Source organism: Engystomops pustulosus, chromosome 3 (assembly GCF_040894005.1).
Source record: "Engystomops pustulosus chromosome 3, aEngPut4.maternal, whole genome shotgun sequence".
Taxonomy (NCBI): Eukaryota; Metazoa; Chordata; class Amphibia; order Anura; family Leptodactylidae; genus Engystomops; species Engystomops pustulosus.
The window spans coordinates 25,292,651-25,308,045 of record NC_092413.1 but is presented as its reverse complement, the minus strand read 5'-3'; the positions used below and the strand labels follow the sequence as shown (position 1 = coordinate 25,308,045).

The window sequence follows — 15,395 nt, the reverse complement described above, 5'->3', positions numbered from 1 at the left end:
GACCAGAGCTGTAATTTCTTGGATCCACTGTTTCTAATTCCAGTTCCACTGCCAGAAAAGGATCGACCCGACCTGACCTGTCCCTTAGGTATCCCGAGCACAGGTCATCAGTGTCAAAAGTAGCCTGAGAACTAGAGATCCCCCCAATTATAACTACGAGCCAAAGTGTTTGGAAACAAAGAGTCACCCATGATGAAACCCAACAGTTGAGCGTTGTTAATGTGAATGTCAGTCTCACATTCCCCATAGAGACTGGTTGCTAGAGTTAAGTTTCACCTTAAGTTGCTTACCTAAAGTTTAACATTACCTACAAATAAAGGTTGTCCAGACCTCCCCCCTGTCAGAGGAGCACTGATAATGTTATGTATTTGGGTGGCCTATACATCCCGTGAAGGCTTTTACACATGTGATTGGACATGTTGGTTCTCCCCTTCACCCTGCACCTTAGTTTCCACCATATTTGTATAGTTTAGACCCTGGAATGGCTCAGCATCACAATATTTGTAAGCGAATCATGACATTATATGCAATTACTGATCTGCATTTACATTTTTTGTTTCCTCCAGTTTGGAACTGACTGTAGACTATGAATATTTATGTCAGCCAAGGACCCTCAGATGCAACCCAGAGCCTGATGCCTTTAACCCATGTGAGGACATCATGGGCTACAACTTCCTTCGGGTCCTTATCTGGTTTATCAGTGTTCTTGCTATCCTAGGAAATGCTGTGGTTCTCTTCGTCCTATTGACCAGTCACTACAAGTTGACGGTCCCTCGCTTCCTCATGTGTAACCTGTCGTTTGCAGATTTTTGCATGGGTATTTATCTATTGCTTATAGCTTCGGTGGACTCCAAGACTAAAAGTCAGTACTATAACCACGCTATCGACTGGCAGACAGGGAGCGGCTGCAGTGCCGCCGGTTTCTTCACTGTATTTGCCAGTGAGCTCTCGGTATACACTCTGACTGTGATAACCCTGGAGAGGTGGCACACGATAACCTATGCAATGCAACTGGACCGTAAGCTCCGACTTAGACATGCAATCCTGATCATGCTTGGAGGATGGATATTTTCTCTACTCATCGCTCTTCTGCCTCTCGTCGGTGTAAGCAATTACATAAAAGTCAGTATATGCCTCCCGATGGACATAGAAACCCCCCTCTCGCAGGCGTATATCATCATCATACTGGTGCTCAACGTCCTTGCCTTCATCATCATATGCGCCTGTTACATCAAAATCTACATCGCCGTCCAAAACCCCGAGCTCACGCCAACCAACAAAGATACCAAAATAGCCAAGAAAATGGCGGTGCTCATCTTCACGGACTTCACATGCATGGCGCCAATATCTTTCTTTGCCATTTCCGCGGCCTTCAAAGTTCCGCTCATTACTGTGACCAATTCCAAAATATTGCTGGTCCTCTTCTACCCGGTAAATTCCTGTGCCAACCCGTTCCTATATGCAATCTTCACCAAGGCGTTTCGAAGGGATTTCTTTCTGCTCATGAGCAAGTTTGGGTGTTGCAAGACTCAAGCAGAACTTTACAGAGTCAACAATTTCACTGCCTATACCTCCAACTGCAAGACCGACAGCTTATACAGTGGGCCAAAAAAGACCTCCCGCGGGGATCTGCACCTCACCACCTTCGATGGCCAGTACTTGAGCGTGAATGACAAGCCGGCATGTCTCGATACCTAAGTCTCCCGCACAACCCGTGGTACTTATTTAAGCTGCACAAACCATTCCTTAAAGGGGAATCTCTCTGTAAATATGTACATCTATTTATGTATATACGAGGTTCGACCAGACGGTTGCTATTTTGGTTGTGGTAAACATGTATTTTTGTATGAAATGTTCTAAAAGAACAAGCAACAAGTGCCGGTAGATATTGTGTGCCATGACAAAGAAAGTGTTAATAAAATGATGATGTTTGGAGAAGACTCGCCTCAAGTATATCTCCGATTTCAGAATAAAATTTTTGCCAAATTGTCATATTCAAAATCAACATAGCGATGTCTAAAAATGCCTTTGTCAGCATTCTGAATCATTTCACTACTTTATAAAGCTTTATTTCACATTGCCTGTCTCCCTGCCAGCAGCATGTGGTGAGTTGGGGGAAGAGGGGTTGCCAGCTGCAACCTATGTGTGCCTGTGTATCATCATGCAGTCCACTCTCATGCAGCTCCCTCACTGGGAAGAATGCATGATGATACACAGGCACACATAGGTTGCAGCTGGCAACCCCTCTTCCCCCAACTCACCACATGCTGCTGGCAGGGAGCCAGGTAACATGAAATAAAGTTTTATAAAGTACTGAAGTGATTCAGAAAGCTGGCAAAGGCATTTTTTCAATAACCGTAGCACAGACTATTAGGGACCTGTCACCATGACATTCCTGGTGAGGTTTTCTTTTTACATTTCTATGATGCTTTCTGTGCCCTTATGAAATAATTTAATAAGCAAATCCAGTGAGATTCCTACAGGTAAATAAGTAAATCCACCAAGTTGCACCATAATTATCATTGTGTCTAATCTGAATGATTCATCTAGTGTTATATAAAAGACTGTGGAGTCGTACATTGCACCTCCTATCAGTTGGCCTAGTTTGCTGCAACAGAATTTCAAAGTGCAAACTACTACAATATTCTGGCATGAACAGAAGGATACACCTCAACCATTGTGTACATATGGGACTATATAGTAAATAGCTTTGCAGCTTTCGTCACACAGTGGAGCATGTAATAAGTAATAGAAACCAGTAGTGAAACAGTTACATGAAATGTATAGTCCGTGCAGTCTGAACACAAAACGTTAACAGCTTCCCTGCTGTGAAGATGGTGTTCCAGGGAAACGGGTGGGGAGGGGGCTGCAGAGGGGTGAGGTGTCTATGTTACTGTACTGCTTGAGTTGCATAGAGAGACAAAGAAAGTTCTGCACAATCACAGGCTGGCTTCAGGGGACTGATGGGTCATAGGGGAGCACTTCTATCTCACAATTCTTCCAAGGAGACTTCTGCGCACACTCAGCTTATCCTTCTAGCTACACAAACACATATAGGGTATAGATCTTGTGACATAGTATCAGAAAAGGAGGTTTTTATTTTTTCCTAAGGTTTTCATCTTGTGATATGTTGAGACTAGAAATATTTACGAACTTGTTAAATTTGTTAGGACAGCACCGAGTCCCTCGTAGATACCAAGGAAGATAACCACATGACACAAATAAATGCTCAATAGAATTTTTAATAACTTAAAAGAAGAAAACTCAAGCACATAAATATATTTCATATATATTTTATATATTAACATCTTCTGATCAGAAGCTCCGCCTGAAAATACTACAAAAAAAAAAAAAAAGAAAAACAAATTCAGATATTTGAAAGGATGCACTAGATCCTAGATCTCACTAAACATTAGCACAAATAAATGAAAGTAAATCTTTAACACTGTGTCTTTTCTAGGCCCAGCCTTCTGTGACATCACAATGTACCTATATACAGACAGTAATTGTAGCTTGTTTTCTGTGGAAATCCTCTAGAATGTAATTGTTACATTTTGGTTACCTGCAGCCACCACTAGGGGGAGAAATTCAATGTAGACTGTATCCAGGATGCTCTACTGCTACAAACAGTGTTTCCATAGGATTTGTGATAAGTGTATGATATCACTGGGAGCCTCAAAAAACTGTAGTATAGATTCCTTCGAGTAAATAGAGAAGTGGTGGAGATGGAGCTGTGGTCATGCATCTTCAATCCCATGACTGCAGCCAGTATTAGTCATTGCTACTAAAGATCTGTGTAGCCATACCTTTATGTGCGTTGTTAGTAGCAGCGGGACTGTGAAATATAGATTTATATTCCAGGATTGTAACTGGACTCGGAGCACTGTGGGGGAGTCCTCACAAGGCTGTGATCTTGCATCAAGCTCCACTGCGCCAATGCAGGATTTTGTTTGAATACTAGGAGCGCTTCAATGCAGAAAGCACAGAGTAAAGCAGTGTGAGGGCACTCCTGTAGTGCCCTTACAATCCCAGAAAATTAAACTAGTCTGTACGGTCTTGCTGCTACTAACAATATACACAGAGGTATGAGTACACAGATCTCCAGGGCCAATACCCAACACTGTCTGCAGCTCTGTATGGTCAGAACTGCTGACGGATTCCCTATAACTACACATTGACAAGACAAGAGACTAAAGACTGATCATTTACATAAACAAATCTTGTGATTGGCTCTTCATCCGCCCGTCACCATTCTGCCTCTCCGATGGCTTTCGAAAAAATATAATCCTTTCCTCCGAAGCACATGACCCCGTCCTTTAAGTAGAACTTCCACTTATTTTTGCTTCTGTGGATCTGGAGAAACAAATAAAAGGAGAGTTATAGCAGAACATTCGCACTGTGAGTCATCTCGCTTTATGGCAGGCATTGCTGAAAAAAAAACATTCTCCAAAGACGTGCGGCTTATCGCTTTGTAGTATCGAGCAAACATCCTTAGACTCTCTGGATAATTTGGCCGCTGAATCACATATTTAGGTTTTGTTTTGCTGGAGAAATACGGAGGTTCCCAAAAGGAAAAGCATCTGCAGCGCGGGGAGAGCGGACGATGGAGAGGCCGTGTACAGACAGACAGGTAACCCGACTCATGCAAGAAGTCTGAGGGGGGTGACAGGCGAGTTTACCCCATTAAACTAGCAGCCCCCTCAGGTAGGAGATGGAATTTCCTTTCTAGAATTCCCTCTGTTATTTCAAATCTCACCCGTTTACCAATTTAAAAAATATATATCTCCTCCAACATCATGTGACATTGAGCAGAGAAGAGTCATATTTGCTTGAGATGAGGCAAGTTTAAAGGCTGCAGAAGGAGTCACTTCAGACGCATCATTATAAATCTCCAACTCTGAATTCCTTTGCGAAACTCCTATTGTCCAGATGTATAGTGCACTGCACCGGACAGCTCCCTCTTCCCTGCAGCTCCCTCCTCCTCTATGCTGCCTTTAACTGACAGGGGTACATTTCAAATGGCTAGATCTGAAATGTGGCACCTAGAAACAGAGTTCTGGTGATAATTTAAAGAGATGAAACTTCCATTTAAAAATGCATAAAGTATTATGGTGATAGATAGATATCAATACTTAAAAGTTTTAAATTATTGGACTTAACGCGATTGGAAGCTGAATATTATAATCCAAAACCCATGTGTATATTTAACAGTGGATATCTCCAGATCTGTGGCACCTAGAAACAAAACCTTTGTGACATTAAATGGGAAAACACCCTCTTTAAAATGACACCAGAACTAAGTTTCTATATGCCCCAGTGCTGAAGATATGGTTTGTAAATAGGCCCTTTTTTGAGGGAAATGTGGTATCTGTGGCACCTAGAAACACAATCCTTGGGTGATATTAAAGGGGAGACTCTCCTCTTTAAAATAACACCAGAATTTCTAGGCGTCATGGATCAGGAGATATAGCCATTTAAAGTTTGCCTTGCTACAACTAAGGCTTATTTCCAGAATAAGGGCAACAAATTCCAACCCTACTCTGAAAAATCATGTTAGGGCTTATTTTTCGGGAAACACCGTAACAGTATAGGAAGCCACCAAAGAAACCACGGATGGGGGGGGGGGGTGACAATTTTGCAAAGTACATGAAGGAAAACAGAATTAACTCTTTCATGACTTTTTTTTTGTGGGGGGGGGGGAGGGGTTGAAGGATTGAATGATCACAGGATAGTGGGTTATAATCTGATCTTGGGGGGTTGCTGTGACCCCACTATCACCCACACTCTCAGTCCTGGGCAGAGTGGCAGGACGCATGATCAACTCGCTTCTCCATTCATCAGTGGGCACATGACCCACGTGTTTGGACCTCAACCAATCAGATTGTTACTCAGTATTCTGTGGTTAGGGGACAACAACCCTGCATCATACGTGGACACACTGATGGAGGCCGGGTGGCCTTTCAAGTAGCCTGAAGTAGTGTTAGGGGTTAATACCTTGTCGTACTGACAGACTATAACGTTATCCGTGTCAAAAAGGTCTGGAACTTCTTGTTCGCTCACATCATCTCCAGAATTCAAGGGATCCTATAGCAAGAGAAGAAAAAAAGTCACACTACTAGAAGAAGGCCATCAGAAATGGTAAGGGGTTGTCTAGAAGGTCCTACACGAGGTCCCGCATCCCAACCAGACGTCAGTAAAGCAGATGTTCCAGGTCACTGCTCGAAAACCACTGTCACATACAATCCAAAACTCACCATTTAGAGGAAGCTCGGAAGTCTCATGGGCCTCATAGTGAAGGTTCTGCTTAGTACAGGCCAAGGCACATTTTCTCACATGAAGTTCAGAGGTCGAACAGAAACGATGACTAAACGGGACACGATCCGAGCTCAGTGCTCCGAAATATCCCAAGGCTCCCGGGAGGATGATGGCTGCGATACCATCGGATTCACGTTAAAGAGGAATTCCCGATTTTCTTTCCTGGACATGTAGCATTCACTTACCATGTGTCGTTTGGTGTCCTCCCGTTTTCACTTAAAGGGAGTGTAGCGCCTTACAACTATTGTGTACTTTGTAGCTATTGTATATCTTTCTGTCCTGGAAACATTGGGCCGTGTATCGCAACTGTCTGCCATGAGCAACTAGAACAGTTCTGCTCTCAACCAATCAGCTTTCAGTTCAAATTTTATAAACAGCTGTGGGAAAATGAAAGCTGAGCTCTTATTGGTTACTAAGAGCAACTAGAGCAGTTTTGCTCTCAGACACTTTTGATAAATCTCCCCCATTGAGTTCAGGAAAAGGAGCCGGAATTGGTATGTAGACACTTTCAGGCACTGGGGTCGGAGCGCCTCTCTCCGTAACACCCTCCTCCTCATTTCATCGTCTGCCCCCACCTAAGACATCTTAACCCACCCAATGCCAGTGCATCACAGGGTCCCTAAAAACCCCCAACATGCATCGTGCCTACGGATGACCCATTAAGCATTGGGCGGAGCACATTAAGAGGTTCCTTCTGGGCTTATCCTTGACATTTCGGTGGGAAATTATTACCATACCGCTTTTGGTGTAGCAGATTTTACTTCCTTGGCTTAGCCCAAAAATTTCTCGCAACCCGATAAGGAGTGCGAAATGGGAGGCTTAATCCATGCCGAATTCCATGTCAGGTCTAAAACCCTCAAATATAGCGCACGGATCACGTCCTACACGGTATACAGTACCTCCTCGATCACATCGATGTCGGGGTCCTCGTCGTCACTGCTGTTGCTGGTGGAGTCATTTGACCCAGAATCCTCCTCTTCCAGCGCCTTCAGGTCTTCAGTGTCAATGATGCCCAGAAATTCATTTTCATCAACGTCTCTCACTGCTGTCAGATCTTCATCGGACGACGTATCTCCGGTTCCGTCAACTTGGATGATGTCGCCGTCGTTCGGAATGATCGGTTTCTCTCCGGACAAAACCTAGGACACAAGAACAGTGGATTGTGATACCGGTAGGGTTTACTGAACACATCATCAGGGTTCATTCACATGCCGTATGTCCTCCTGGACACGTCCTATATTTTGCCGTGCGGTGAGATAACATGAGATCGAGTGTCATAGACATCAATGGGAAACCGATATCCGCCTGTAAATGGTGCAGCCGCATATCAGTCCCCAGTACGTTCATATGAATGAGCCCTAATACTGTATCCCCCACCGTCAGCTTTTACTTCCTCTTCTTTAGCGCCAGGTGATGCCATACAAGTCACATGACCATACCAGCTGATCATGGCCCCTTTACGTGATACCATAACTGCTTGCCATGGTCGTGCAATGTGAGTTGATGCAGTACATTTCTACTTCCTGTCTCCACAGGAAGTAGCAGGAAGTGGATTTTAGCCAATCACACTCCACACTGGCCAGTGATTGGCTGAGTTAGTATTTCCTATTTGTCGAGAGAGACCATTGCTTCTTGAGTTGTATCAGAACAGAGGAGTTGGGGGACCACCGAGGAGAGAACTTCTAATGTTAAATTTTTGACATAACCCAAACACTTATTTATATTCTCCCCACACACAACCCCTTTAAGACTTTCAGGCATCATAAAAACCTCATAGTCTATAGAGAAACAATACATCGTCTCTTATGAAATATTCGGAGAAAGATCTGAGAACGCGTCAGCCTCTTAGACAGCGATCCTGATAGATTTTAACCATGCGCCCCTTTAATGGGCCTTTTACGGCCACTGGGACGTCGTATTCCAATTTCTCAAACCAACAAACTGAGAACGGGGAGAATAAAAGAGTCCACGAGGACACCGGCAGATCCACAAAAAAAGGCAAAAACGGAATAAAAATCGATACATTTTCTCACAGACTCATTTCTCAAAAGCTTCTAAAAACCAATTTACATGGAGGGTTGTCGGCTCGGGTTTCTGTCTGCGCCGGTGAATACACGGAGCTCAGCAAACTGCGCGGGGGGACGGGGGCCGAGGAATACTGCGGCTTAAATATTGTATCAGAGAGATGTAAAAACCTGTAAATAATAAAAACTCACCTTGTAGAATATGGATGGAGACGAGAACTTCGCAAGAAAGTAGGAAAACCTTTTGCGCTTCTGCTACCCTCAATGTCAGCTCCAGGTTTTAATAAATATAAAGGAAATGCTAAAAAGGCATAAAAACAAACTAAAAAAAACCCAAAACATATCCCAACACTTCATCTCCACGATTCTACTTTGTATCATATTACAGTTAAAGGGGTTTTCTCTGGTCGGAAAGCTCCGGATGCTGCCTCTCTATTGACTGCCCCCGTGGACCTTAACCAGGAGATGGGTCACTAAAAGTTTTCGGCTAAAAAAAAAAAAAAAAAAACACAACAACATTTTACTTGTAATGCGATTTCAAAAAATAAAATCAAAGGAAAAGGATGAAGTGTTGAATATCCTGGAGAACCTTCTACCCATATTATACAGGGGAGTTTATTACTTCTTATTATTACATCTCTGCAATGTGGGGTGTCCCCCCTCGTCAGCTACTAGTGACCTGTCCTGTGGAAAAGTCATTTACAGTTTGGGGCTAGAAAAGCCCCCTAAGGTAGGGTATAAAATGTCCTTTCCAAATGGACAGGTAATATAGAAGCGACAGCATAAGTGTCTACATAGATTTTCCCCTATCTCACGGCCTGACACATCTTTGCCCGAGATGAGTCACTTTTAGAGGCTGCAACGGGAGTGTCATTTCAGATGGCTCTTTCTTTGGTTCTAAAGCACCTAGAAACATGTACACGTATCAGAGAAGGCCTCTTTCGGACAACAGTTTATGGCGGCTGTACGCTAGCTGTATGAACAGCAGGTAGTATTTGGCCACCATTGGAGTGCGTTATGCATAGCACGGTACGGTGTCACCCTTAGGCGCCATCGCCAGAAAAAAAAAATATAGCGCACACTCTGCATCTCTGGATCTGTAGTTCACTCCTCATCTTTAAAATGTTACCAGAACCATAGATCCATCTGCTGTAGATCCCCATCTATTGATCTCAATGTAGGGAGCTGAGTGCAGTACTCTGCTACTACTTCTGTCAGTGCTATAGACGGTGTACAGTGCATGTCTGACCTGTCACTCCATTTTTGGTACAACTGACCCCTTACTAGTAATCCATGTGGGAGCCATCACTGTAACGCCCCCCTGAACAGAAAGTTATCCCCTGTCCTGTGCATAAGAAAAAACTTCTAGTGATCGGATAACCTCTTGATTAATCAGGGGCATTTACTCATAGATCCGGGCACTGTGACTGTGGTGATCTTATTTTTGTTATTTATGTGATGAGGCTTCACAAGCTGTTACACTGTGCATAACCACTTCCTCCTCCCTTTGTGCTAACACATGCTCTGCTGCAGGGAGATTACATCAGGGGTGAAGTGCTGAGGGAGCAGAGGAGGCAACAGTGTAACAGTCTGTAAAGCTGCTGCACAGAGGGGCTCTGGTAATACCCCAAGGAGCAATTCTGGCTCATTAGCATAATTTTAAAAGTTGATTTTAGAAGGAAGGAGGCCAAGGATAACAAATATAAGAAGATTACCACAGTCACGGTGCCTGGATCTATGAGTAAGTGTCCCTGGTTTACAGGAGACAAAGCTGCAGAACTTGCGACCTGCACAAAGTAAATGCAGCCTCAAAACTTAGTCCAAAAGTAACAAAGAAGAATTATGCCACAAACACTGTGCAACAGATATTACAAAGTAATGTGGCGTCTCGGCAATGTGTACAGGAGCGCACAGTGAGAAGGAAGGTTAACAAGAGCGGGCACAGAACGGGCGACCCCTGACCCCATCTCAGAGGAGCGGCAGGAGGACCGGAGACGCCTGATACATATTTATTACAGGAGATTTTCACTTTCTACAAAAACTGCCCCGGTCACAGGAACTGCTGAAGAGGAAAACACAATCTCCGCCGGTTTAGAAAGACCCCGGATCGCGGTTTTAGCGGATAAAGACTTTTCTTTCTACAGTCAGAGAATGTGAGGAAATTCTACAAAGTCATTTCTGTTCTACAAAAGGGGAAAATTGGGTCTTAGGATCAATATAAAATATATGTTCTGGCCTAAGAGACTGGTGCTAGCCACAGCCCTAAGGACCTTTATCAGGTCCCCTGGAGGTATCATTGTCTCACCCTAAATACTACCCCCTCCCCCACCACCCCTAACCACATCTCATCCAAATCAGGATTTACTCCAATCCAGATAGTCACAGGGGGTCCGGCTAGCGTACAAGTGGGCACGGGGAAGGGGTCTATGTGATCACCTCAACATCATATTACTTCAAGGTTCCTTAAAGGGAACCCATCATGAGGATTTAGGTCCAACAAGCCTTGCAGTGTCCGGATAAGTGATGTCCCTCTATAATGAAGACTCTCCCAGTGTACAGAAAACAACATCTTTTTATACAAAAGAGTCACAGGGGCGGAGACAAGTCATGCCTTGGACAATCTCTCTCGTCTTTATTAATTCATCATAACCCGGGTACATCATCACAAGTTGCTGATACATCTGTGAAGGTAGAGTACAATGATGTACTTGTGCTATTGGACATTAGTGAGGCCAGGAAGGGACATCTAAGAGGGACTCTTCTCCACCCACATGACTCCTTTGGTCATCTAACCCAAAGTCTTTAACCCCTTGCAGCAAACTACCGTAGTAGTACGTTGATGCACAGGGGAAGTATTGCAACTAACAACCACCACTAAGGCTACATTCACACGGCCGTATGGGGGAAGTATACACGAGCAATGTATATACGGCATATATCGGGCCCCCATAGACGGCAATAGGCGCATGGCGCCTTACGGTATTGGAACGGTGCAGCACACGAGCGCCCCCGTTCCGAGCCGGGAGATAGATAGGAGGTGTTCTATCTTTCCCCATAATACAGCGCCTTGCGCCATACATTGCTGTGGCGAGGGGCAGGGGTGAGCGGCACTTACTTCGTCCTCCTCTCCTGGGCGCCGACGTGTGCCCGAGTGCTACGTACGATGCAGCGGGCACATCGTCGTGTGAATGTCGCCTTAGCCTGCATTCACACAACCGTATAGGGTACCATGTGCATGCAGCCTAACACAACACAATGCATTCAAACGAACGTAGAATTTCTCCAGTCCAGTATTTCGGTGCCGTATGAGACCGTATATACTGTACGTGATGTTTTTCATCCGTATAAAGCACGTATTTAACCCGTATTTATAGGTACCCATAGACTTCTAAGGACATACGGAACTGAAATACGGGAGAAAATAGGACGTGCTCTATATTTTTATAGGACCAGTATCCGGTGTTAACAACGGCAATATAAATGGATGGAAGTATTGTCCATTGAAATGAATGGGGCCGTATGTAGCCCATAAAAATATTGGTACGGTACGGGTAGCATACGGTCGTGCATATGAAAGCATCCTTAACCTGTTAAAGAAAATCTACCATTTGTTTTTATGCATTATGCTACACTGATGCAGAAACATATCTTGTTTAATCTCTGAGCCGAGTGGAAAATTAAAAAAAAAAAAATGAAAATGCAAAAAATAAAAAGTGCATTGGGGGGAATGGGTTAAAGTCCATTTTCTGGATAAAGCTGAATGTCCCAGAATACAGAACAACATCATTGTGATCCTGTCACATGTTAGTGACAGATGATCAGTAGGGGGTCCTGTTCTCAAGCATAATTAATGCTGCCCCATTTGGAGCGCTGGAAATTGCCGATCTTAGAGCTCTGGTATCTCCGGTAGTCCCATAGACAGTGAATAGAACAGCAAGGCGCGTCCTCTAGCTACAGTTTCATAAAAAAATACATACCAAAACCCCCGTTTTAGTGATGAGTAGGATTTCCGGTAATCAGACGTCCACCAGATGGGTACAACCTCTTTAAAAGGGAACCTGTCATCAGAAATTGGCCTAATAAACCATCACCAGTATGTTGGCAAGCAGCTGAGCAGCTTCTAGATAATGTTTCTTTCTTGGTCCAGTGTGGTGGCATCATCCAGAAAATCAACTTTGACGTGAGATGAAAATTGGTTTTATGAAGTCAAGGAGGTGGAGAGTTTAACATTGAAGTCAAGCTCTCCCTGCCTTAGAAAACCGCCTTCACTGTAATTGATGGTCCTGCATCCAGATCTCCTGAAGTCCTGTGCATGATGTCAATCACAGGTGAGGAGGTGTTCAGAGGCGGGGAGAGCTTGACTTCTGTGTTAAACTCTCCGCCTCCCTGACTTTATGCATCCAACTTACATCTAACTTCAAAAGTTGATTTCCTGGATGATGCCACCACACTGGGTCATGAAAGAAACATCATCTACCAGCTGTTCAGCTGCTTGACAACAAACTGCTAGTGGTTTATTATGCCAATTTCGGATGACAGGTTCCCTATAAGTTTACAGGTCAGTTTTCCTACATTAGACACATAGTGAGCACGAGAGTGAGACTGATAAAGGAGGTTGTATGACTTTTTATACACTCCCTTAAGTCTTTGTGTGTTCCCTATAGAATATTCAGACTGATGCAGTCCCCAACGTGGAGGTGCACAGGTAAACGATCCCTGGCCAATATAGGCACTCCGCTAATAAAGTCTTGGATACAAATGATCCATCTTGTAATTTGTGACCCACCTTATCGAGGACATTCAGGTTGTTGTCGTTCAGCAGGGTATTTTTATTCTCATCTTCGTCACTGTCGTTCAGCAGTATCAGGTCCAACACGCTATCAGCATCCGGCGATTTCAATAGGTCCGTACAGTCCGCGTGTCCTTGAACTGTCTGAGCCGTGTTTAAGCTATTCAGAGACTCGCAGTTATCAGCCAAGGTTAATTCAGTCTGCTTGGGACTAAACAGCGGTGCTGGCATATCATTAAAATTATTTTGTTTTAAGCCATTCGATGGCTGATTAAGCACATTACTCGCAAGTTGCTGGTTCTGCATATCAACAGCCTGCGGAATAAATGACTCGCCATTAGCATTCCCAAAATTACTATCCGGCGGCCTCTCTGCCTCGTTTCCGTTCACGGCTTCATTAGACCGGGTGACTGGGGGCACCTGCTGCTGCTGCTGCGGTGGCTGTGGCCATTTCTGCCCTACTTGCACACTTGCCCCATACTGAGTACTAAGGGTCGGCCGGGGAGGTTGCGCTACATGCTGGAAGTACTGTTGCACCGGCTGCTGGACAATCCTGGCCGCTCCGGGAGCTTGGGTCACCATCACTGGCACAGTCACTTTGTAAAGTTGTCCTATGAAACAAGACATAAAAGGGTGACACATAATGAACCTGTATAGAAGTTATGCATCTCATATCTTAAGACTCCAAAAATGTACTTCCTGTATAGACAAATCAGCCACAAACAGGTAGCAGATATCAAACCACATCCTTCTACTTATACACAAGGTCGTTTCAATTCTATACTCCCATCTCTATATAGAGTCAAGAGGGAGGAGCAGCCCTCGGAGAAGTTATGTGAGTTTACCTGGTTTAGGGAGCAGTGTAATAGTCTGTGAAGCAATACCCCAGGGTATTCACTCAGGTTCATTAGCATAATTTTTAAAGTTCATTTTAGAAGGAAAACGGCCATGGACAACCAATATAAGAAGATTACCACAGTCACGGTAATCTGGATCTGTTACTGCTCACATTCACATTCATGATAGGGAACCTGTCAGTAGGTTTAGGGTCACCAACTGGCCAATATGAAATAATGTGTCTTATAGCAAATGGTCCCAATCCTTTTTATCTTAACTGTGTGGGACAACTAAAAATTTATATGCAAATGAGCCAAGAACAGTCACTTTTTCTGTCTGAGATGAGTCACTTTTAGAGGATGGAGAAGAAGGGGATTAATTTATCATATGCCGGTGCTTGAGCGCAGACGGATACTTGAAGAGGCTCCGGGCCTTTTGATGTATCCGGCGGGGTCCTGTGCAGAGTTTATCTTTTTCACATACGAAAATTCTCCGGGCACAACGAATGCACAGGCGCGGGGTCAGGAACGCCTCTCCCCGCACTGACGTGGCACAGAAGCTCAGATAAATATCCCCCAAAGAGTCTATTTTCGGTTCGGAAGTAACTGGAACCAATATATATTATAAAATTATAGAATCTCTACTTTCAGATGGCATAAGGCTTGGGGATACAAGGGATTATAGACATAGCTGGATACAGCTAAGTCTTTGTCTGCATCTCCGGTCCTGTAGACAGGATGACTGGGTCCCTTTAAAGCCAAAAAGACAAAACACCTGCTGCCGTGGCCGACTTTGCATTCTCTATGAAATATTTTTGGTGTAGGTTCATTTTGTTACAAGTTACCTCTATTATTCCACCTGAAACAAAATTACTAAACTGACAACTGGGCGTTTACCTGCACAGACCGCCCCCCATCGATCAGTGCTGTTGGGTCGGCACACTGTTCATAGCGGGAGAATAGCAACACCCAGTAGTTTAGTTATATACGTCCAGGAGGAACAACAGAGGAACATGAGGGCACAGAGCTCCAATAATAGCCACACGTCTGCTCAAACTCCAATGTCTTTGATTTTGTTATATTATACAAATTACTAACTGAAAGACACAAAAAAAAAACAGACGAATACGTCAATGCAGTCGCCGAGAATAGATATACTTCCAGACCATTTTCTGTCATTAAGAATAATGTGATTTGTCTTGACCTCCTCAATAGTCACACATTGTACTCAAAACTAAATGCAACAAACATGACATAAAATATTACTAACCGGATGCCGTCTGCACCGTCATCCCAGCCGGTAAGTGGAAGGGATACGTGATGCCAGGAGGAAGGGTGAATGTCCCAGTGGATCCAGTATTGCTCTGTGTATTGGAGGAAATTATGTTATACAGAGAGAAACAATCCTGCTTCACATAGAAACTATAGAGC

At 44.0% G+C, this 15,395-nt stretch overlaps 2 protein-coding genes across 4 annotated transcripts in view; one reads left to right on the top strand and one right to left on the bottom strand.

The window, feature by feature from the left end:
• The window catches only part of LHCGR (luteinizing hormone/choriogonadotropin receptor), a 115,336-nt gene extending 113,406 nt beyond the window's left edge, over positions 1-1,930 (top strand). For both annotated transcript variants that reach the window (XM_072140330.1, XM_072140329.1), the window contains one exon: positions 567-1,930. In XM_072140330.1, the coding sequence (XP_071996431.1) occupies positions 567-1,698 (1,132 nt within the window). In that variant the 3' untranslated portion in view covers positions 1,699-1,930. The remainder of the gene's footprint in view (positions 1-566) is intronic.
• A 1,292-nt stretch (positions 1,931-3,222) lies between these two features.
• Positions 3,223-15,395, bottom strand: part of GTF2A1L (general transcription factor IIA subunit 1 like) — a 31,811-nt gene continuing 19,638 nt past the window's right edge. The window contains exons 5-11 of one of the 2 annotated variants that reach the window (XM_072140328.1): positions 15,235-15,328; positions 13,549-13,739; positions 13,126-13,443; positions 7,215-7,454; positions 5,995-6,084; positions 4,210-4,353; positions 3,223-3,337 (exon numbers count right to left, since the gene is read on the bottom strand). In XM_072140328.1, coding sequence (XP_071996429.1) covers positions 4,246-4,353; positions 5,995-6,084; positions 7,215-7,454; positions 13,126-13,443; positions 13,549-13,739; positions 15,235-15,328 — 1,041 coding nt within the window. In that variant the 3' untranslated portion in view covers positions 3,223-3,337; positions 4,210-4,245. Of the gene's footprint in view, positions 3,338-4,209; positions 4,354-5,994; positions 6,085-7,214; positions 7,455-13,125; positions 13,740-15,234; positions 15,329-15,395 lie in introns of both variants that reach the window. The other variant, XM_072140327.1, reaches the window with a different exon arrangement.